Raw genomic sequence first — 22,322 nt, 5'->3', positions numbered from 1 at the left:
TGAAACACAGAAGTCTTTCTGGGACTTCTGAGAAAGGATCTCTCAAGACACAAGGTGCTCTTAGGTATTTTTATTTACATCACTGACAGTTAAAGCCTTCTTTGAAGGGGGTCTTTCACATCACAGGGGGAAAAAAGACAACAACCAAAACACTATATATATATTTACAATCTCCAAATGCCTTGATACAATAGACTCAGAAACAAGAAGACAAGACTTAGTTTAGTTACGAGGATGGTGGTGAGAGGATCTCAGTGGTGAGGATCAGAGAATTCCAGACAGGACCACTTGTTCTGGGACATGTGTTGCAATCCTGAAAAGATGCCCTTGATAAAAATGTTATCTTCAAAGTATTAGAAGCCCTGCCTTCTAGTTATAGGAAGCACTCATAAGCTGGAATATGCCTTGCAAGTTGCATGCCAAGGTAAACACCAAACATGACTTCTCATAGAGGAGCATCTACTCTGCCTCAGTGTGTTAAAATCCTCCTCTTCCTCCTCCTGTGTGATGTAGTGGTTAAGAGCAGGTGGATTCTAATCTGGAGAACCTGAGTGGCAGAGGCTTATCTGGTGAACCAGATGTGTTTCCGCACTCCTACCGGTACTTTCCTGATGGGTGACCTTGGGCTAGTCACAGCTCTTCGGAACTCTCTCAGCCCCACCTACCTCACAAGGTTTATGTTGTGGGGAAAGGAGCTTGTAAGCCACCTTGAGTCTCCTTACAGGAGAGAAAGGTGGGGTATAAATCCAAACTGTTCTTCTTCCTCCTCCTCCTCCAATAACATTCAGAGAGAGAGAGAGAGAGAGAGAGAGACCCATGATGGCTTCTCGGGGTACTGGTGCAATCACAGTTCTGCATTCTCCCTCATTTGATTCCATCAGGAATGTAGATGAAAGGTTCTAGCTTGTATTGGTTCAGTCACTATGGCTGCCAACAGACCTGGGGATAAAATGTCCTGTCCTTTTAACAGAGGCTTAATTGGCTGCTATTTTCCAGGTGATGTAATGTATGTGCCATGAAACGCTTCAGCTGCCCTTTTCTACCCAGTCAGCCTCTAATAAAGGGAAAGACATTTTCCCCTGGGCCTCTTGGCAACCCTAACAGTCACTGATGAAGTCCTAAGAACAGCCATTTGGGTGCTTTGCCAATGTGTAGCTGATGCCAGACAAATCATTCAATGTTGGTAGATGCAACCTGATGGGCCCCTGCATTGCAGGGAAGAAGGTGGTAGAGGAGGAGGAGGTTGGATTTATATTCTGCTTTTCACAACTGTAAGGAGTCTCAAAGCAACTTTCAATTGCCTTCCCTTCTCACAACAGACAAACTGTGAGGTACGGTAAGTGGAGCTGACTGGCCCAGGGTCACCCAGCAGGCTCCATGTGTAGAAGTGGGGAAACAAACCTGGTTCTCCAGGTTAGAGTGCACCACTCTTAACCCATGCACCATGCTGGCAAAACACATCAAAGAAAAAACAGGACAAATTCCAGCATTTTGCACAATTAGAAAAGATACAGGCACTCAAATGTGAGAAGCTGATGACGGACTTTAGCCAAGGCTGCGATGACAAAATACCCAACTGCTGGAGCCAATTTTCCCATCTGCAGCAAGGAAAGTTCCCAGGCTCAGGTTTGTCAGATCACAACCTGGAGCAGTCCCTTTAAATATTCTGCACTAGCTCCCCTGCCTGTGTTTAATTTATTTCCCTGCTTGCTGCGGCACATGCAAAAGACTCACACAAGCACCGGAAAAGGCTGGGCCGGGGAACAAATGGAACGGGAATCAAATCCCTTCATGCCTCAGACCATTTAAAGAGAGATGCTTTCCCTTTATTTACCTAGACAGGATCTCCCCACCTTATGTGCTTAGAAGCGTGGTGACTTGCTGTAAAGGGAGAAAGGATTCTCTGCACATGCTCAAAAAGCATTCTTCTCTTCAGTTACCTTGCAGATACCAGGCTGCAACAGTCTCAGGCATTGTGTAACTGGAGAGGAGTCAGATTCAAGAGCTTAATTAAATACAATGTGACATTTACAGGACTTGACGGCCTGAACTAAGTGTTGTATGTTATACCTGCTTGAGGTGTGTTAATTGCTGGCTTGATCTGCTGAATCATTGCTGCAAAACACCAGGGTTATGGTGATCCCTTAAGGTGCAGTCCAAGGCACACTGACTCACCTAGGAGTAAGGCCCATTGAACATAGAAGAATTAATTCTGAATAAACAGCACCACATCCCACTCATTCTTCCATTCATTTCAGCAAAGCTGAGAGACAGCTTCCTTGTCAGGTTGACAACTGGCTAGAGTCACTAGACAAAAACTTCGCTTTGTCTGAGTCTCTAAGGATGAAGCTTTTGGTGATCTGGATATAAATGTTCACTGGCTAGTTGGCTGTGAGAAGGAAAGCCGTCCAGGTTCACCAAAGGATATTCCTACATCTTGATGAAATGTTCCCTTAAATGAAATATGAAAACTGAAAGGGTAAGGAAAATTGAAAGTTAAGCTCTGCCTTGGCTGAGTGCCAAAAGCATGGCTTCTGAGGTAGATAATTCCTGCAATTACTCTTCTCTCAGTAACTGTTTTAGGGATTACACGGAAAAGTTTCTACCTGTCCCAGAGCTGAAAGCCAAGGGATTCAGTATCTCGAAAGATCAAATTTGAATATTCAAGTTACAAAGGATACCCCTTAGCTTTGTTTTTCTATAGTAATCCACGGGACAAGATGACCAGTTACCAAGGAGGCCAGGTTGCAAGCAGGTTGCAGAGGAGTGAATTTTGCAGAACACGCAGTCTTTCACTTGCCAGCATGACAAGTTGCACATGTCAAGACATCCTATCTACATGACGGTTTAGAAGTACAGCACCTCTGTCCTCCTCTGCATTCAACCACACTACTGATCAAGAGGAAATCCGATTGGCAAAGAGATCAACTCAATATGGCCTTCTTGTTGAAGAGGCCTGGGTGAGTGGATTTGTGGTGTATCTCCCCCTCCCTCTTGAAGTCACGCAAACACAGCACTGATTATCCCTAGACCTGGGAAGTTGTGGTATCAAGAGCAAGTGATCCAGTCCCCAAGAAGACTTGTAGTACAAAACCTCTTTGAGGACAGGGCTGCAATATTGTTTTCTTTTTCTAGCTTCAGCAATTGCATGACAGAAATCTAAGAGGTGCAGTTTCCCAACCATGGAAACATAGTTACACGAAAACTAGCATCTGGTGACATTTTGCCCCATGACAATCAAAGCCACACTCTGCCTCCAGGAGTCTCTTACCAACCAATCACCACTCAGCAGTGAACCAGCCAATCAGGAGAATGGACGGTGGAAGCACACAGGTATCTGCTGATGGAAACTTTGACACTCCCCCAAAATCTTGTTGGTTTCAAAGGTGCTACTGGACTTGATTCTAAACTGGAAATAGTTACGCTACCAGAAACAGCTGCGTAAAAAGAAAGAGTAAGATGCAGTTAGAAAAATCAGGCCCTATCTCAGAATTCCTCAGGCTGAACAGGGAATTAGAAGGGCTTTTCTTTTGAAAAGAGTAAATCATAAGCCAATTATAATGTGCAAAGCTCTTAGTAAGATGCTTTGGCTGAAAGCCAGATTCAGAAGCGGCAGTTACTGAATAGTTAAATGAAATATTGTGTCTTCTCAACTTGTGTTGTACGGTTCTGAGTTCAGTATTGGTGAACCACCCCTCTTTTCAGCAGTTCTGACTCAAAATAAAAATTCCCCTTCAGGAATAAGAGCTATCTCAGCTTAAATTTAACCCATTAAACACAATATACCCAGTTCAAATACGATGATTGTCAAAAAAATCTGCTCTCTGATCATGCAACCACTTTCTTTACAGATACAGCACCTGCATGAAACAGAAAAGGAGTACAGAAATTATCCCGGTATTTTAGCCCTTCCCTCATGCCTGCATTCCATTCAGAGCAGAAACACAACAGCCCCTTTATGATGAACCAACGTATGACAGCGCAGCACTTCCCTTTTTTCTGACAGTGATGACTAGATAGCTAAAGCATCAATTTGCAATACAGAAAGACTCTCTGGGCACATTGTTGGAAGTGAAGGACTTTGCTCTTGTCTCTTAGCCTCAGATTTCAGAGCGAGACTATAGAGAGACTTTTGGCTGTTCATAATCCTGAGCATCTTTCCTTTCTGCTGCTCTGATGATATCCCTTTGATGTGTAGGCTGCCACTCAAGGAATCTTCCTTCCTTCTGGCTGACATCTTTACATTCTGCGCACTTCTCCACCTCCATCACGGCACCATGAAGGAAGGACCTGCCTCTTGCATCTCCATCCATCCTATAGTTAGACTACATTAGAATCCTAACTTTATCCTGCTTCCTTGTGCAAGCACCAGGTCATTACTGACTCATGGGGTGACATTATATCACAGCGTTTACTAAGCAGACTATGGGTGGATCGCCATTGCCTTTCCCAGTCGTCTGCACTTTATCCCCAGCAAGCTGCGTACTCTTTCCAATAAAGAACTCAACATAGTTCTGCAGAGATAAAAAGGCTCCGCGTGGAACGTTGCTTCACTGGACCCTTTACAGACACTACCAAATGAAACGACAGTGAAAAAGTCACCTTGTCACTGAAGGGCGTATCTTGGTTCAGCAGCATTTGAGAACAGCCTCCTTCGTCCATTAGAAGTTAGTTTTCATTTGGCTGTCATGCAAAAGCAAACAAAAGAGTGTGCGTTTCAAAATACCTGAGTCAGCATCAAAAATGGTACATGTCCATTCTGTCAAGTGTCCGATCATTCTACAGTTTTATCAGTGAAATGCCGACAAAGGGCAGATACTTCCATAGGTGCAAGTTCAACATCCCTTCAGAACTGGCAGTCGATCCCAGGAGGAAAAAAAACAGGGTTAAAGGAACGGAATGATGCCTATAACCCATACAATGCCTAACACTCGGCTGGTTTTACATAAATGGTACATAAACGCCGATGACTGTGAGACGGAAAGTAGAATCTTCTTAAAATTCTTCAACTTGGAAGTGCCATCTATAAAGATGGAGCACTTTGTGACAAAGGACAGTCAATCCCAGCTTTTAAGTCCCTCTCTACAACAGGGGAATCATTTCTTCCCTGGATTCAATATAGTTAACGCTGATGTTAAATTGGAGGTCAGTATTCAGAAGGCTTCAGAGCAGCCTCCTAAGATTTAGATGGATGTTGCAGCCCTGTGAAGAAAGAAGAAAGAGGAAGGTACATTGAAGTGGAAATAGTCATTTAGTTCTTAGTGACAGCTCCCATCAAAGCCAGCAGGCCTCAATCCAACAAAGCCATTTAGCGAGCCAGCCACCTACCAGCCTAGATTTACCTTTCATTGAAATGCAAACAAACACAGCTAGAGAAATCAATAAGCGAGTGTGGAAATGTATTGCATAACTCGCTCTTCAAAACTTCTAAGTGGATTTTCTTGTAGTTGAAAACAGTTTTCTCCCACATCATAATCCCAGAGAAGCCACCAAGAAAAGCAAAATAAGTCTAAGAACCCACTCATGCGTCCCTTCAGCAAATGCTGGTCAAAGCACTGGGCTACCTGAAAAGCACACAGGAGAGGCGTCAGGCGTGCATCTCCAAACACTGATGTCGAATCATGGGCTCTTCTTTATTTTTTAGAAGCCATTCCCCAAAACCTGACTTGGGTTCTGGCTAACCTGGGCCTAACTCATAAAAACCCTTATGTGCCAGCAGACATCAAGTAACAGTACTCCAGCAGACGTCAAGTAACAGTACTCCAAGGCACGTCTCCTCCAAAATATTTGGAATGTGCACTCTCGTTCATACATTGTGTGTTCATTGCAGCGAACACCAGAGTGGTGACAGTGTGATGTGGCAGCCAAGAAAGCCAATGCGATTCTGGACTGTATCAATAGGAGTATAGTGTCTAGATCTAGGGATGTAATTGTCCCTCTCTATTCTGCATTGGTTAGCTTTTCATTTCAAGTCAAGAAAATGGCAAAGGCTTAATCCATTGTCCTTCACATCAGAGTTCTAATTGAGTCTGGGCCCGAAGTGCTTGCTTTGTAAAGGGCAGGGGAACCCTCCTGGCAGCTCATCTATTGAGCTCCCAATATTGTATTGGAAGGCTTAACTCTGTTACAGTATCCTTGTGTTGTTTCCCTTGCCCTGTGCTGTCCAGCAGATGTGCACTGGGCATTCAGTGCTCAGAACTGGATGTCCATTAGGAATGAAGCACAGGGGGAGACGGAGCTTAAACCTCCTGCTGCACCATTTTCTCTACCTGGAATGGCCCCAGCAAGCTGCAGTGAGCCTTGCTGGGAAACTCACATGTACTGATAGAATACCCTGTTGGAAACAGGACAAACCAAGAGTCCTTGGTCTCAGCAGAGCCATGCCCTTCAAAGGCTGTGTTTTCCTTCCTTCCAAACACCATATATGGCATCTGGATCCTGGGAGAGCGAGCAACATTACCAAGATAAGCATTTGGGATCAAATTCTTCACATAGGCTCAGTGACAGACAGCCCTACAGATGCCTCCACCACATACAGTGCAGAGAGCTGGAGCTGGAAGAAAAGCCACAGGCTCTTAGTCCCAGCCTTCCAGTTTGGAAAATGGGCATGATATTCTCTGGCCTGAGGCAAGGCTAGCAAAGTCCTATATGATTCTATGGCAGTAAGAGAGAAGAAAAAAAGTTGGTTTTTATGTTCCACATTTCTCTACCAACAGGCTCACAATCACCTCTCCCCCCGCCCCCCCACACACAATTTTAGGCCAGTCAAGTCTCTCATTGTAACCTACCTCACAGGGTGATGCTTCTTGTTGTGGGGAAATGGAGAATGGTGTTTAGTTGCTTTGGATCCCCACTGGGGAGAAAATTGGCCTCTAAATAGCTCTAAACCAGTGGTTCTCAACCTTCCTAATGCCCCGACCATTTAATACAGTTCCTCATGTTGTGGTGACCCCCAACCCTAACATTTATCCATTTTACAGATGGAGAACACTGATGCAGAGAGTCTTAGGCGACCCCTGTGAAAGGGTCGTTTGACCCTCAAAGGGGTCCCGACCCCCAGGTTGAGAACCACTGCTCTAAACACACACATTAGGGAGGAAGGTGAGGCTGAGAGAGTTCTGAGAGAACTGTGAAATGCCCATGGTCACCTAGCAGGCTTCACATGGAAAAGAGGGGAAACGGACTGGGCTGTCCAGATTCAAATCCATCGCTCATGTGGAGAAGTGGGGAATCAAACCCAGTTCTCCAGATCAAAATCCTGCCTCTCTTAACCACTACACCAGATTGGCTCTCGAAAGGTACACCACTTTGGCTGATCAAAAGACAATGGATTATAAAAAATAGCTATGCTTCTAATACGACAAGAGGCTGAACTTGTACAGATTTACAGACTGTAGTCTTCTTGGGGCAGGGACTACATAAGTGAACAAACACAAACTCTCCCCACTAAATCTGCATGTATAGCTGCTCTATGAGGATATTCTATATATTCTGCATGCTCACAGAGAGAACTTTTTCTCTTTTTATTTCATGTGCCCCATGGCTGAAATTGGGCAGTAAAAACAAATTCCCAAGCTAATCCTTGTCAGCAGTCGGTTCCTCAGCATGAAGGCTTGCCGTTTTGTCCGTCAGATGGTTTATATCTTCCACAACCACAATCAGAGTTTCAAAAAGATACTCACATTCTTATCTTTGCTCACTCCTCCCATCAGATTCAATGGCCTTCCCTTATTTCTTTGACGGGAAATCTTTAAAAGAAGAAAAGACCAGTCAGGTTTTCACTGACATCCCTGACCTTGTGGGAGTTGTTTCTGTTACTCTGACAGCCACTGAATTACATCTGGTCAGAGCAGATGCCTCTTTCTTTCTCAGTTTCTGTTTAATTGCTGTATTCCCTCGCCTCCCAGCAAAGAGCCTTCTAAAGTGATTCAGACCAGCTGAAGTAATTCAGATCACCCTTGCAAGGGTGTGCACCAAGTTGCTGGATTTGCTCGCTGGTATTTATCAGAGGAGGAGGAATGACCTCCTAGAACAATACTTAGAAACTGTCACTGTTCACATGGAGAATGCTATTTGTGTTATTTCGTACTTTTCCCCCCCATCCATTCCTCGAGGAGTTGAAGGCAGTGTAAATTATTTATACTTCCTCCATTGTATCTTTACAACAACCTTGCAAGATAGGTTAGGTTGAGAGAGAGTGATTGGCCCAAAGTTATCCCCTAAGTTTCATAGTACAGTAGAGATGTTAACCTGGGTCTCCCAGACCCCTTAATCATTATACCATACGAAAGCTTGTGAGAGAGATACATGCAAGATAAGCATTTATGCAGCTGATCACACTCAATCTTTCTCCCTGATCAAGATCCCATCCTCTGCCTGTCCTTTATGCTTAAATCAGTACAATGCAGTTCATCTCCTTCACTCAGACATAATTTAATTCCAGCTACTCCTTCCTTTTAGCAGAAGTAATTCTTGCTGATTTCATTGTCCTGTTTGAAAACTCTTCCTTTTTCTAGCAATTAAACTTGATGGTGGTGAGCAAATATACGTGCTTCATTGGCAGCCATCATTGCGTAGTGGTCTGAGTGTTGGGCAAGGATCTGGGAGGCTCAGATTCCAGCCCCCACTCTGATATGAAGCCTATTGGGAGACCTTGGGGCGGTTATACACAGCCTGACCTACCTCCCAGGGTTGTTGTGAAAATAAAATGTAATGGATAGAACAATGTATGCCAATTTTAAGCTCCTCAGAGGAAAGGGGGGGATTTAAAATGTATTAAATAAATAAAAGTTCTAAATGAAAACCCTCGATAGCTACCTCCAGGTGGTAAAAATGCACATCACAGGAAAAAGTGCTAAGATAATTATGGGGCAAAGAAGAGGAAAAGCTGGAATTAAATTCAAGTGAACTTCACAAACAACAATGGTTTGACTAAACCCTGCTTGGTTGCGGCATTTGGATGCAGATTCAACTAACCAGAGTTTGTCAAGTAGCACCAAACTCAGATTAGAGCTGTTTTGTTTTCTACAATTTCTACTCATTGTGTGGTTCAATTTGTGGTGTAGCACTGTCCCTCATGGCTGCCTGGTACACACAATATAGAAATGATCTCCTCCCTGCTAAGAGATGGGAAAGGAAGAGAAAGAAAGACAGGACAAGATTTACAGAAAAATGAGAATTTGTTGCATCTGACAGACTTACAGGGCAATCCTGAACAAAATCCACTGAAGTCAACAGTCTTAGATTAATTAATTTATTTGTTAGATTCACAGGCCACCGTTCCCCCGAGGACGGGCTCAGGGTGACTCACAACAATAAGAAAAATTACAATATCAAAATCACACAATCTCAATACAAGTATCTCAGTGCCTCAATATTAAGGATTCTAGAGAGTCAGAGGGAAGAAATGAATTGATGAAGAGGTATAACATCCCTAAACAATAACCAAGAAAGACAGAAGGGAAGAGAAAGGGGAAGGGAGGTCAGCCAAGTTGGATATTGTGGTAGCCCTCAATCTTAGTCCTGGTGAACCAGCTCCATCTTGCAGACCCTGTGAAACTGCAACAAGTCCCACAGGGTTTCACGTGAGACAGCGGGCGTTTCCCCACTTACCTCGACTAAAGGTTGCTGCGCGCAACTCCCAGCGCGCACCATTTCTGTCATGCTCCCGGGCTTCCACACGACCCCGCGCTCTGCGTGGGGTCATCAAAAGGCGCCGTTTCGAGGAGCGCCAGGAATGACTCACGCTGAGGGGGAGCGACAGCGGCAGCGTCGGGGCGGCTGCGTTGTCGCCGCCCCAGTAGTGGGGAGTGCCGGGGGATCCCACGCTACTTGGGGAGAGTAGCGTGCAGCAGCAGGTAAGTGAGGAAATGACCAGTGTTCTACCAGGTCAAAGGCTCTGGTCCTGGTTGAGGACAGACATTTTTCAGGCCAGAACCACCAGTAAGTTGTTATTTGCAGAGTTAATTGCTCTTTTTTTTGGAGGGGGGGTATATTGGGACAGGTGGTCCAACAGATACAAAGGTTCCAGACTGTTTAGGACTCTGCAGGTTAGTACCAAACTTTGAACCTGATAAGGTAGTCCACCAGGAGCCAATGCAGTTGACAGAGCACAAGTTTAGTAACTGCTCATCACGGTGTCCCGGTAAGGATCTGTGCAGCTGCATTTTGGACCAGCTGGCGTTTCTAGGGCAGTCTCAAGGGTAGCCATGCTTACAGCAAGTTACAGAGTCTAGCCTAGAGGTAACCACTGTATGGATCACTGTGGCTAGGTCGGGGCAAGAAAGATTGGGTGCTAGTAGTCTATTAGGCGAAGATGTAGAAACACCGTGTTTGTGACCTATGCCTCCTTGGACAAAGAGGAAACCAGGATCACATGTACATAAAATATGAACTAGCACTATAAAACTGAACTGACTTGGAGGCCTTGTGGGAATCAGATGGCTTTCACCCCATTTCTGCAACAAAGCCTCTTGTATGTTTTGACTGCTGCTAGAAGGCATGACAGTGCTGGCAGAAACTAGAAGAAACACAGGGTGCTTCTGCGTAAGCTCTTGGGAGGGAAGGTTCCTTGGGCAAAGGCTGAATCACGGTTTTCTGATCATGGACACAGGGTTGTCAACAGGGCACACTGCCAGACATGTGAGATCCTTAGATTCGCCTTGGGCTCCTTAGAGGAAAGGAAGAACGAATGATCCAGAGGAATGGTCATATTCATTTGATATGAAAACATTAAACAGAAGTCCGATGGCATCTTAAACATTAACACCGTTGCTTCTAAAATGTGTGTTTGTGACTGTTTACAGTGCCACCGGGACTTCAGGATAAAAATTAGATAGCATAGCAAATGATCATCCAGCCAAATGCCATCGGAAGGGAAGGGGGGCATAAATCAGTGATAGTCCCATATTTTATATCATGAACTTAGTGAGGCAGTTTGTCCTATTTTAGGAGCTACAGACTGCCCCAGATGTGCTCCCTGATGCTTATGGCTGACTATGAGCCCCCTTGTTTCTCACAGCCATCTTTCAAGGGATGATCTATCAGTAGGGTACAAGCAAAGGAGACAGTACTGGTTCCAACTTGCCAGGACCCAGAGGTCTACCAAGGTCCAGCCCAGACAATCAAGCCCATTCCCATGCCATTTACAATGTACACTATTTCTTAATACTTGCTGGGGAAGAAATCACAGGTACTCTACCTATACCACCCCTCCACCCAATAGCTGCAATCTGATGTTTTACAAAAGTATTTTAGATTACGCACACAGGTATTTTCTCACGTGAAGCTTCTATGAATTTGGGCTTAAACTGCTCCATAAATATTAGAGACGACCACACACATTTGATTCCTTTTCACCGGCCATTCCCATATCAACATCCCCATGGGTGCTAAAAGAAAGTCAGACATCCTTTTTTTTTAGAAACTCAGTAGGAATGGGCAAAATTTCCCCTGTAATTTGTTACTGGCCGCTTTTGCAGGTAGATTTGTTCCTGCTGGAAGCAGCCAAAGACACTGCCTTTGTGGCGCACAAGCTCATTTCACACACTATTCCGACAGGGAGAGAGATTAAGCGCCAGAATTGGCAGCGGCAATAGATTCCTTTCCTCAACTGCAGGAGGGAATGAGCAACTGCCTCTTCTCTACTTCAGATACCGTAGGATGTCGTAAGACACAAGTGTCTGGACCTTCTTCTTCTGAAAAGGGAAGGCGGCAAGGCAAATTATTTGATAGCAACATCTAAATCAGCAAACACCTGAGCAAACTTCAGAGTTCATGCCCTCTAACACGCAAAGCTGAGCACAATCTGTGAAATTTTGTGGGTTGAGACCGGGTTCACGTAAGAGAGTTCAAGAGGCAGAACCCTCCCTCTTCCCTGATGTACTTCTGTTTGAACTGTCAGAATGCTGAGTTTCTTCAGAATGTTTCAAGAACTAGATTCCATATTTCTCCCTCTGTCCTCCCCAATGTATATTTCCCCACGAGCCATTTCCAGTGGCACATGGGGAAAACTTTACGAACAGAGTCGCCCAGCACCACTTAGCTACTCCAAATGCTCATTTGCTACTTTACTTTACTTATTTTGTTAAACATTTATATTGGAGATTTATTACACATTTGTGTATTCTACATCACCGTGCTCTCAATTTTGCCTTTTTTCCTCTCCCAATTTTGCCCCATTAGCATTTTTCTTTTGTATCCCAGTTTGTAGATGCTTTTAATTTTTTCAAAGGAGTCCAGGAACTGGGGGTCACAAAAAGAAGCTAAACTGTTGGAAGAATCAATAATCAAGATAAAAGCTAAACGAAATCATGTAAATTAACCTGAGCTCAGTTTACCTGCTCCAGCTCCAGCTTTGGTTCCTCCTGCTGAATGAGTCCAAAGGAGGGCAACCAAAATGGTAAAAAATCTGGAATCTATGCCATACGAGGAAGCTGGGTATGTTTAGTTTGGTGAAGAGAGGGTTAAGAGGTGACATGATAGCCATGTTTAGATATTTGAAGGGATGCCATGCTGGTGAGGGAGCAAGCTTGTTTTCTGCTGCTCCAGAGATTGGGACCAGGAGTAATGGGCTCAAGGTACAGGAAAAGAGATTCCACCTAAACATCAGGAAAAACTTCCTGACAGTAAGGGCTGTTCGACAGGGTGGAAATCACTACCTCGGAGTGTGGTGGAGTCTTTTAAACAAAGTGTGTAGTGTGGAGGTTTTTAAACAAAGACTGAATGGCCATCTGTCAGAAGTGCTTTGATTATGTTTTCCTGCACTGCAGAGGGTTGGACTTGATGGCCCTTGGGGTCTCTTCCAACTCTATGATCCTACATAATGTCTGCTATTTCCCCAGCTCTTCGCCCCAATCTTGTCTGTTTTATACAGACTGAACTCTCTCTAGGCAGGGTCCAGTTCTCTTTTCTGTATAGCTCCTATCACTAACATACCAATCATATGCAAGAGGATCATACGCTCTCGAAGATACAGAGGTTCTGTGCTAGCAGCCAGTGAAGCAAGATCAATGGCCAATTTGGGCTTCACCTGCCATTCTCCATCCTTTCCCTTTCCAAAAGACCTGTGGGCCATCCATTCCCTTTCCAAAAGATCTAGTGCAGGGGTAGGGAACCTGCGGCTCTCCAGATGTTCAGGAGCTACAATTCCCATCAGCCTCTGTCAGCATGGCCAATTGGCCATGCTGGTAGGGGCTGATGGGAATTGTAGTTCCTGAACATCTGGAGAGCCGCAGGTTCCCTACCCCTGATCTAGTGGCAACATTTCTATCAATAACAAGAAAGGTAGGTAAGATCCATGAGCTGGGAGCACAAAGAGAGTGAAACTTTTGGAAACTATTTTCAGAAATCAACATGTGACAGAAGCTCTTCCACAGAAGCTCGCTGGGTGACTTTGGACCAGTAGTAGAAAAACAATTTGTATTTACACACCACCTTTCTCTCCTGTAAGGAGTCTCACGATGGCTGAGAAACTCATTTCCCTTCATTTCCCCATAACAGACAACTTGTGAGGTAGGTGGGACTGAGAGAGTTTGGAACGAACCGTGACTAGCCCAAGGTCACCCAGCAGGAATGTAAGGGTGGGAATCAAACCCTGTTCTCCAGATCAGAGTCCACCTCCTCTTAACCGCTACACCACACAGTCACTCCCCCTCAGGCTAACCTACCTCACAGGGTTGTTGTCAGAATAAAATGGAGGAGAGGAGACTGATGCCAACTGCTGTGGCTCCCCATAGGGGAGAAAGATCGGACTTAAATGAAGATAATAAATACATAAATAAAGCACCTCTTCCCTTTCCCATCACCAGAAAAACTGATCTGAGCTTATCTGATGATGGAAACCCCCTCTAATCCTGGTCCACCCCATTAGCCAACTCTGCTCCAGCAAAGCACCTACTCTTCCAGCTGTGAGCACAAGGTGACCTGGGTGCCTTGCAGTTGGGCTTCCCCGAGAGGCCGCTGTGGGCAGTGGTGCCCATTGCTGAGCATACACAAAAGATTGGTTTCTGCAGTCCTACTGCTGGAGCGGCTGCTGTTGCTGCTGGAACCCCCATCCTCTTCTTCCTCCTCCCCAGCCCCTGTCGTGGGCTTGCTCTCCTTCTCCAACAGGACCCGGGGGCTGAAGGCGCAGGGACAGCTGTGCAGGTCCTTGGAGACAGTGTGGAGGCGTCGATCTGCGCTGTGAAGGCAACAGAGGAGTTTTTTGAAGGCAGCCCTGAAGTCGGGGCTGCGGCAGTAGATGATGGGGTTGAAGGCTGAGTTGACGTACCCGAGCCAGTTGAAGAAGAGGAAGAGCTGGTCCGGGACGAGAGGCCTGGCAAAGACCTTGATGATGTTGGCCACGAAGAAGGGCAGCCAGCAGAGGGTGAAGATGCCCATGATGATGCCCAGGGTCTTGAGGGCTTTGTGCTCCTTGATGGCCAACAGCAGCCGAGAGGGCCTTCTCCGTCGAGAGCCCTTGGCAGAGTCCGGGATGAACCTGCCCTTGTCCTTCTCGATGAGCCGGAGCTGCCTGGTGGCCACGGCGAAGACCCGCGCGTAGACGAAGATCATGACCACCAGGGGCACGTAGAAGGAGATGATGGAGGACAGGATGGCGTAGGGCATGTTGGTGACGAAGTCGCAGCAGCTGGGGTCCTCGTAACAGCGCAGGGCCTCCTCGTCGGCCCCGTCCCGCCACCAGTGGTTCATGATGGGCAGGAAGGAGATGAAGGCGGAGATGGCCCACACCAGGCACACCACGCTTCGGGCCCGTCCCTTGGTGACCAGCGCCTCGTACTGCAGAGGGGCCGTGATGGCCAAGTAGCGGTCGACGGCGATGGCGCACAAGGTCTCGATGCTGGCCGTCACGCACAGCACGTCCAGGGAGGTCCACAGCTCGCACACGATGGTGCCGTAGGGCCAGCGGCCGCTCATCACCAGCGCGGCGCCTGGGGGCACCACCAACAAGCCCATGACCAGGTCGGCGCAAGCCAGCGACGTGACGAAGACGTTGGTCATGGTTTGCAGGCGCGGCGTCTTGGCGATGGCCACGATCACCAGCAGGTTGCCCCCCGCCGTCGCCAGCACGGCCAGGCTGAACGCCGCCCCCAGGGCCCACTGCGCGCTGGCCCCGCCGCCGGGCGCCCCCGAGCCGTTACTGCCCTCGCCCCACGCCGCCGGAGCCCCCCATAAGGTCCCATTTGGCGGCCAAGGAGGCGCCATCGCAGCCCGGCCGGAGGGGAGGCCACGGACTTCCACGCGGTGGCCCCTCGACGGCTTCAGTCCCGAGCGCCCGCGGCTCCCCGAAAGGCAGGCGCAGACGGCGCGGGATCCAGGTGCGGCGGACGCCCGGATGCTTCTGGCTGCTTCCGCCGTCCCATGCTGCTGGAAAGGCGGGCGACGCGGCGCCAGGGACCGCTGCCCTCCCCTTCGGTGGGCACCGCGGAGAGGAGGAGCCCTTAAAGGCGCAGGGAGCCCGAGCCGGACGGAGGGGGGGGGGCGTCACCCCCGTGGATCCCCTCCTTTCTATCAGACGGGACTGGAGAGGGAGGTGTCTGCAGGGAGTCCCTGGACACCCTCCACGGCGACCGCGGTCTCTTACATCTTTGCGCCGCTGCCGCCCCTTTCCCCAGCCTTGCAAATCCTCTGCCACAGAAGGCTAGTCTTCCCACGGGTCTGGAGAAAGCCTACTTTGCAAAGTTGTTGTAAGAATCACGAGTAGGTGAAAGCCCCCTGTGGAGACAGAAATGGCACTGAAACAAAGGAGAATGCTTCCCCCTGAGACCTGGACGTCGCCTCGGAAAGTAGGAAACTGGCCGAGCACGTAAGTTGTTCTGCAAAGATCTTTGCTTTCTCAATGCCATGTAGGGACTGTTCAGGCTGGATTGTGTACGTTATGTAGTTGTGACGCCCATAATAACCCTGTAAGGTTGGCCAGTAGTATTGTTATTTTGTAGTGGAGTGAGGGCATAGGCTGAACGAAACCAGTGATACTCCCCTTACAGCACTCCTGCCACTACAGCGACCTTGTTACTTGATCTCCTGTTGCTTCCAAACTGTTTATGAGGCTCTTGCTTTCCACACCTTCCAACCCTCCTCCCCCACCATGATACATACCTGCCAACCCTCCCCTCCCCTATCCTTTACTTTTCTTTCTTTCCTCCCCCACCCCGTGCCTCACCTTGCCACCCTGCCCCATTTGAACCCTCATCTTTCCACCTGCCCCCACCCGAAGCCCACACTCTCCCAATCTACCTCCCCTTTCAACCTTCATGCCATCTCCAGTCACTCCTCTCCACCCTCCCCCTATCCAACCCTCCCCCTTCCAACTAACCCCAAGCCACACCTCTCTGACCCCCCAGCCATGGACCTAGAACAGGGGTAGGGAACCTGCGGCTCTCCAGATGTTCAGGAACTACAATTCCCATCAGCCCCTACCAGCATGGCCAATTGGCCATGCTGGTAGGGGCTGATGGGAATTGTAGTTCCTGAACATCTGGAGAGCCGCAGGTTCCCTACCCCTGACCTAGAACCAGGTAAGTGTCGTGCTGTGAGAAAAGGAGGGTAGGATCTGCTGCAGCCCCCCTAAAGCCCATTGCAGGGGGAGATGCGTCCTCTTCGACCCTTTGCTAGGGCCCACTGCATCTCCCCCCAAATGGGCTTTGCTGCTAGTGTTTAAATATTTGAAGGGATGTCATGTTGAAGAGGGAGCAAACTTGTTGTCTGCTGCTCCAGAGACTAGGACAAGGAGTAATGGATTGAAGGTACAGGAAAAGAGATCCCACCTAAACCTTAGGAAGAACTTCCTGACAGTAAGGGCTGTTCAACAGTAGAATACATTAGACTCTAATCTGGAGAACTGGGTTTGATTCCCTACTCATCCACGAGTAGTGGACTCTTATCTGATGAACCAAAGTTGTTTCCCCACTCCTTCATTCCTGCTGGGTGACCTTGGGCTAGTCACAGTTCTTTGGAGCTCTCTCAGCCCCACCCACGTCACATGGTGCTTGTTGTGAGGAAGGAAAGGTGTTTGTAAGCCCCTTTGAGTCTCCTTATAGGAGAGAAAGGGGGGATATAAATCCAACTCTTCTTCTCTTCATCTACCTCACAAGGTGTTCGTTGTGGGGACAGGAAGGGGAAAGACATTTGTAAGTCCCCTTGAGTCTCCTTACAGGATATATATATATATCAGAGTAGAACAGAAGAGACAGATGCTCAGTTGCTTTTTTGAAAATGAGTTTACTAACTATAAAGGTTTACATAAAGATAAAATAAGAAATCCTTTCTTTCCTGTTACACATCTACATCACTGTATGTTGTTTACATCTTGCTACCTATCTGCTGTCTCACATGATGTCGTCTACCTTGTGTCTCCTCTCTGGGGTCGTGTCTGCTCAAACAAAGAAACAGAGTTAACTTTATAACTTCAGATGTATGTGCTCACTAACATGCAAGCAATGGCTATCTGACTGACCAGTAGCTAATCAATAGACCAGGTCATAAACAGTGACTTCAGCAATGCCTATTTACATACAAATGGTTAACCCTTTCATAACTGAGTTGTGACCGACACTTGCAAAATCCCAACAATAAATCCAAACTCTTCTTCTTTATATTTCTATTCCCCCTCCCCCATATTCCCCCCCCAAAACAGGCACTGATAGTGAGAAGGAAGCGTTTTTGCAGAGTCTTTAAAAATATAGGATTTAGAATGTGATTCAAGAAGACTCAAAGTCCAGCATAAATGCCCACCATTCTGTTACAACATGCCCTTGTTTTGCATAAGGCACCTGTGGCCTAGTTTACACAAGAAGAAGGATGGGGTGGTATATATTTAGACCTTGGTTTTCTCTATGAGTGCCTTATAACATTGCTTTCCCTCCTCCATTATCTCCGCACAACAATAGCCATACATTGACTGGCCTCAGGTTCCCCAGCCAGCTTTTGTGGCAGCCTGGAGTTTCGAATCTGAGTCTCCTATATATTAGTCCACCCCTGTATCCCTATTCTGTACCACTTCAGATGAAGGATCACCTTTTGGAATGCCTTTGCGGCCCCTTCCACACCTGCAGAATAATGCACTTTCAATCCACTTTGCAGCTGGATTTTACTGTGTGGAATAGCAAAATCCACTTGCAAACAATTGTCAAAGTGGATTGAAAGTGCATTATTCTGCATGTGCCGAAAGCACCGGCCGAGTAAAAACTTGCTGCACCGAGAAAGCTCAACAAATAATGACAGGGAGGTAGATTCCTTCTCCTGGCTGCTTGACTCTATTTGTAAGACATCATTGATGGAAAGGAATGGTCCAAGCTAGAATCCAACACTTGTCGTCTGAAGTCCATTCTTCCATCTCTGGCTTTTGCTGCCTCATTCCACGCTCATCCTTCTGCATGTGTGAAACCAGCCTTAAAAATTAAGCGGAAATTGAAAAGAATTCTTAGCTTGTATGCCTTCCCTTTGCAGTTTAATTGTTTGTGTCGGTGTGGGGTGGGGGGACTTGCTTGAGAACCCCACGCAATCCTGGAGTTGACACTTGACTCAAGAAGTCTCTGGTGCTACAGGGTTGAGAATGAGAAAGGCTAAGTTCATCAGGGTAAAATGGCTGCCAATTATTCTTCAGGTCTTGTTACAGTTTAATGAGTACACCTCGTCAAGAAAGCCCGTCCAGTTCTGAAACCGAACCCAAGAAAACAGCTTTGTTCTTGAAGCTCAGAATAGTGTAAATTAGGAGACAAAAATAGAGGCAGATGTTCATTCTGAGGGACTCGTTCCATTCCTGGAAGAAGACACAAAAATGAAACCCAGTCGCTCTTGGATATCTAGATGGAACATGTGTCACGAACTTGAGAACAGCTGAGAAATCTTTCATGATAAACAAAACACCAAACTAGATCTCACCCTGCAGAGCTTTGATTTGGATCTCCAGCAGTTATTTTTTAAAGGCTAAAAGCAGCTTGGGGAAGGGGGGAAGGGTTCACAATGAAGCTGCAATCCTGAGGCGGGGGCAGCTAACCTTTTCCTCTGGCCGTTTCCTAGATGTAAGGAATGGGTGGGAGAAGATGCATATTTCTCTTTCCAGTGGAGCAGGTACCAACTGTCAAATAAGCAATTTGTACTGAGAAAGGGGGTGGGCAGGTTACAACCCCATACCTCTGTGTCCCTGATCTACGTCCTCTCTGTTACCTGTGGCTGTTTTAAGCTTTTTTTAAAAGCAGGTAAACCTAATTGTGGATCTTTCTGGGTCACATCTGGTTTGAATAATTTCCACCACAAATGTGTCTGGGGGAATGGCCATTTGTGTCTGAAATAAACCAGCCACTCCAAAAGCATCTATAGCATAAAGTGCTGTCAAGTCATAGCCAATTTATAGTTGTAGGATTTTCATTCCTCCTTCCCAGATGGTAAAGGTGCCTTTTAATAATCCACCTAAATCATTCAAATCAGCCAATGTGCAGAAATGATGCCTCAAGATCAGACACTGAAACATTTTTTTTCCTCAACACTCCCTTTTAATGGCTGGATGAAGAGGTTAGAATTAGCTGGCACAGTTCAGGCTGCCGGCTTCCAGACGGGTCTGGATATCCCCTGGAATTACAACTGCTGCCCAGACTACAGAGATTAACCTCTGGAGAAAATGACACCTTCAGAGGGTGGATTCTATGGTATCATAATCCCAGTAAACTCTTGCCCCTCCCCTAATGCCACCCTCCCCAAGCAGTGCCCCAAATCTCCAAGAATGTCCCAAGCCAGAGTTGGCAACCCTACGTACAATACTTTGTACTAGTCTGGTTGGTCCTAATAAAAAGTATTTGGCTTTTATTGCAGAGCAAGAGGTTTGACAAGGTCTTCCAAGCTTCCAGAGAGTTATGTTCTTACAGAGGTCTATTCTGCAAGACATGATTTCTTTTAGACAAGGTAAGCAATCGCTTTGGTTCTTCTGACCCAGATACTTGTTTATTACTGCTGCCCACTGGTCACGCCATCAGTCATCAAAATGAACTACAAGTTCTGACAGCAAATTGTGTGGAAACTGAGACATTTGACCACGTACAAGTATTTAGGAGAACTCTGGGGACCGAACTGAAGCCCTCAATCAAGCATTCCTTCTGCTCTGGCTACAAAGCAGGGTGCATTCTTTATTTTTCAAAATCTCTATATAGCTTTTAATAGATGTTTGTTTCCATACAGGCCCTTGTGCCGGAGGGACACAGCTGTAGGAATCACTATCACTAGGTTGGGCTGCTGGCCTCAAGTGTTGGCGGAAAAGACCAGGTGGTGAAAAGCCAAAGGGGAGAGTCCTTCTAGAGAGTCTCAATTCTGAAGACGGGAACAAACCGTGCAATCCTGATTTACATCCTTCTAAACCCATTGACTTAGATGGACTTAGCACTGTGTGACTCTGCCTTGGATAGCACTGACAGGGACTTCAGAACACATCTGCTGTGCAGCTTGTAAAGGAATTGCAACACCGAATTAGGTGTCAAAATAATAAAGGATATTTCTGGCGGGGGGATATTTCAGCTTTCACGGCAGATGCCTTCCCCAGACAGTTATGGTGTGTATTGCTTACACTGCATATGGTTTACATAGGACTGTCAACGACTTGGAGAAAGAATGTGTTGCTCCTTTAATTTAGCCTTAATATGTGCAAATGGGCAAGAAATGCATTTTCATGGCATAAAGTTAAGTAATGTCACCTAACAATACGTACGTTTGTACCTTCAAGTTGCAGATGACTTATGATGACCCCAGCAAGAAACTTTCAAGGCAAGTGAGAAGCAGAGGTGGTTTGCCAGTGCCACTGACTTCCTCTGTAGAGGCTTCCTTGGTGGTCTGCCATCCAAGTACCAACCCTGCAGGCTATACCATGCTGCCTTTCTTCCCAATCTACTAAATACCTTCCCATTTTTCTTCAGACTGTTGGCAGCCCGAGGTTTGCACTGCTCTTAATCTATTAGCATTCATGAATGATATTTCACGGATCTGTTTTATTTTATGTAGCTTTAATTCTTTTGCATCTAAAATGTTTTAATTGGTTTTAATCCTTTTTAAAAAAATTATTCCACAAAAAAAAAACAACCCTTGGCAATATTCTATTTTAAAAGAGCTTTGAAATATCAAGAGTTTTCATGCTACTGAACACATTCTCTTGACAGCGGACAGTGTCAGCACAAATATGCCCCCCTACCCCCCAAGCTGTCATTTTCACCAGGGAAACTAATCTGTGTAGTCGGGAGAACGGTCGTAATTCTAGGAGATCTCCAGCCACCACCTGGAGATTGGCAACCTGAACTCATACCTTATTTCCTAAAAGCATGTGACTCTCCTTATCAATCACCAGGTCACTGGCTGCTCTAGCATGCTCGTGAAACCCAAGCTGCAGGAAGTATTCTTGATCTAATGTTGGATTCTGGGAGGTCTGGAGTAAAATCCATTGCCTCCCAGCCATTATCTCCAGGGAAATTGATCTCTCCAGTCTGGAGATTAGTTATAATTCTGGGATATTTCCAGCCCCACCAGGAGGCTGGCATCACTAAAAGTAACACGAGTTTAATAATTTGGGATCTAGAGAACCAGAAGGTCCAGAGAACCATGAGCCGAGAACAACTCACAAAATATGTTTTGCCAGTTTCCTTTGGTTCCTGCAGCCTCTTTCCCACAAAGCATGGGATACAGTATGGGGGCTGTTGCATGAAGTAGAAATCAGTGGAGATCACCCCACACATTGTTGCATGAGTTTCTATTCTGTGTGTGCAAAAGTTTGTACAAGAATGTCAAGTAAGTGTGCATAGGATCGCAGCCTTCACAATATTTAAGTGCCCAAAATATCTCTGTTTATAAATATGAATAAACAAAGAATGTGGTGCATATTTTCCCATAGCATTAATCAGCTGACGAAACCGGCCTTGCCTAAGGATTATCAAAGAGAATAGAGGCAGAGGCAAGAATGTGGGAAATAACAGGACATTTTCCAGAAATCAAAAATGTGCCATGAAGAAAAGGCGGCATCACTGCAATACCACATGGCAATCACGTGATTCTACCAACAGTGATGTCACAGTCATGTGATCTGTGGCCAATTGACTTGCGACGGGCAGCTTCACAAAACCTGCTTTTGGATAGTTTTGGTTTTGCAACATAATAAAGCCACAAGAGGCTGAAATCAGAAGTAGAGGTTGGCTGGGGGTGAGTGGGTGGGGCAGCTTTATGCTTTTCCCTTCCTGTGCTTTGTTTGCTCTCAGGCCCCTTCCACACATGCAGAATAATGCATTTTCAATCTGCTTTCAATGCTCTTTGCAGCTGTGCAGAATATTAAAATCCACTTGCAAACAATTGTG

The 22,322-nt window shown here is 46.3% G+C and overlaps 1 protein-coding gene and 2 long non-coding RNA genes across 4 annotated transcripts; 1 reads left to right on the top strand and 2 right to left on the bottom strand.

Annotated features, from left to right (window-relative positions):
• Positions 1-57: 57 nt before the first annotated feature.
• LOC125442114 lies at positions 58-16,875 on the bottom strand. Its single transcript, XR_007245943.1, has 2 exons — positions 16,842-16,875; positions 58-547 (listed from the first exon to the last, which is right to left on the bottom strand). It is a non-coding gene; the product is annotated as an uncharacterized LOC125442114 (long non-coding RNA).
• ADRB3 (adrenoceptor beta 3) lies at positions 742-15,352 on the bottom strand. Of its 2 annotated transcripts, none has more exons than XM_048513262.1 (3): positions 13,898-15,352; positions 7,683-7,748; positions 742-5,202 (listed from the first exon to the last, which is right to left on the bottom strand). In XM_048513262.1, exons 1-2 carry the CDS (start codon positions 15,202-15,204, stop codon positions 7,715-7,717), a joined length of 1,341 nt encoding a protein of 446 aa, XP_048369219.1. In that variant the 5' UTR covers positions 15,205-15,352; the 3' UTR covers positions 742-5,202; positions 7,683-7,714. The 2 variants fall into 2 exon arrangements, with proteins under 2 accessions (XP_048369219.1, XP_048369218.1); XM_048513261.1 differs by having other exon boundaries at positions 13,924-15,352.
• Positions 15,260-21,854, top strand: LOC125442113. Its single transcript, XR_007245942.1, has 3 exons — positions 15,260-15,805; positions 19,810-19,899; positions 20,173-21,854. It is a non-coding gene; the product is annotated as an uncharacterized LOC125442113 (long non-coding RNA).
• The last annotated feature ends 468 nt before the right edge of the window (positions 21,855-22,322 follow it).

This window comes from Sphaerodactylus townsendi, linkage group LG12 (genome assembly GCF_021028975.2).
Source record: "Sphaerodactylus townsendi isolate TG3544 linkage group LG12, MPM_Stown_v2.3, whole genome shotgun sequence".
NCBI lineage: Eukaryota > Metazoa > Chordata > Lepidosauria > Squamata > Sphaerodactylidae > Sphaerodactylus > Sphaerodactylus townsendi.
This window is presented reverse-complemented; position numbering and strand designations above follow the sequence as displayed.

Coding starts and splice junctions, on each gene's coding strand:
- ADRB3 (XM_048513261.1), bottom strand. CDS start 15,204: ATGGCGCCTCCTTGGCCGCCAAATGGGACCTTATGGGGGGCTCCGGCG. Junction 7,749..13,923: donor CCCAACTGCAAGGCACCCAG/GTCACCTTGTGC, acceptor CTTCTTTTAAAG/ATTTCCCGTCAAAGAAATAA. Junction 5,203..7,682: donor GAGTGAGCAAAGATAAGAAT/GTGAGTATCTTT, acceptor CTTTCTTCACAG/GGCTGCAACATCCATCTAAA.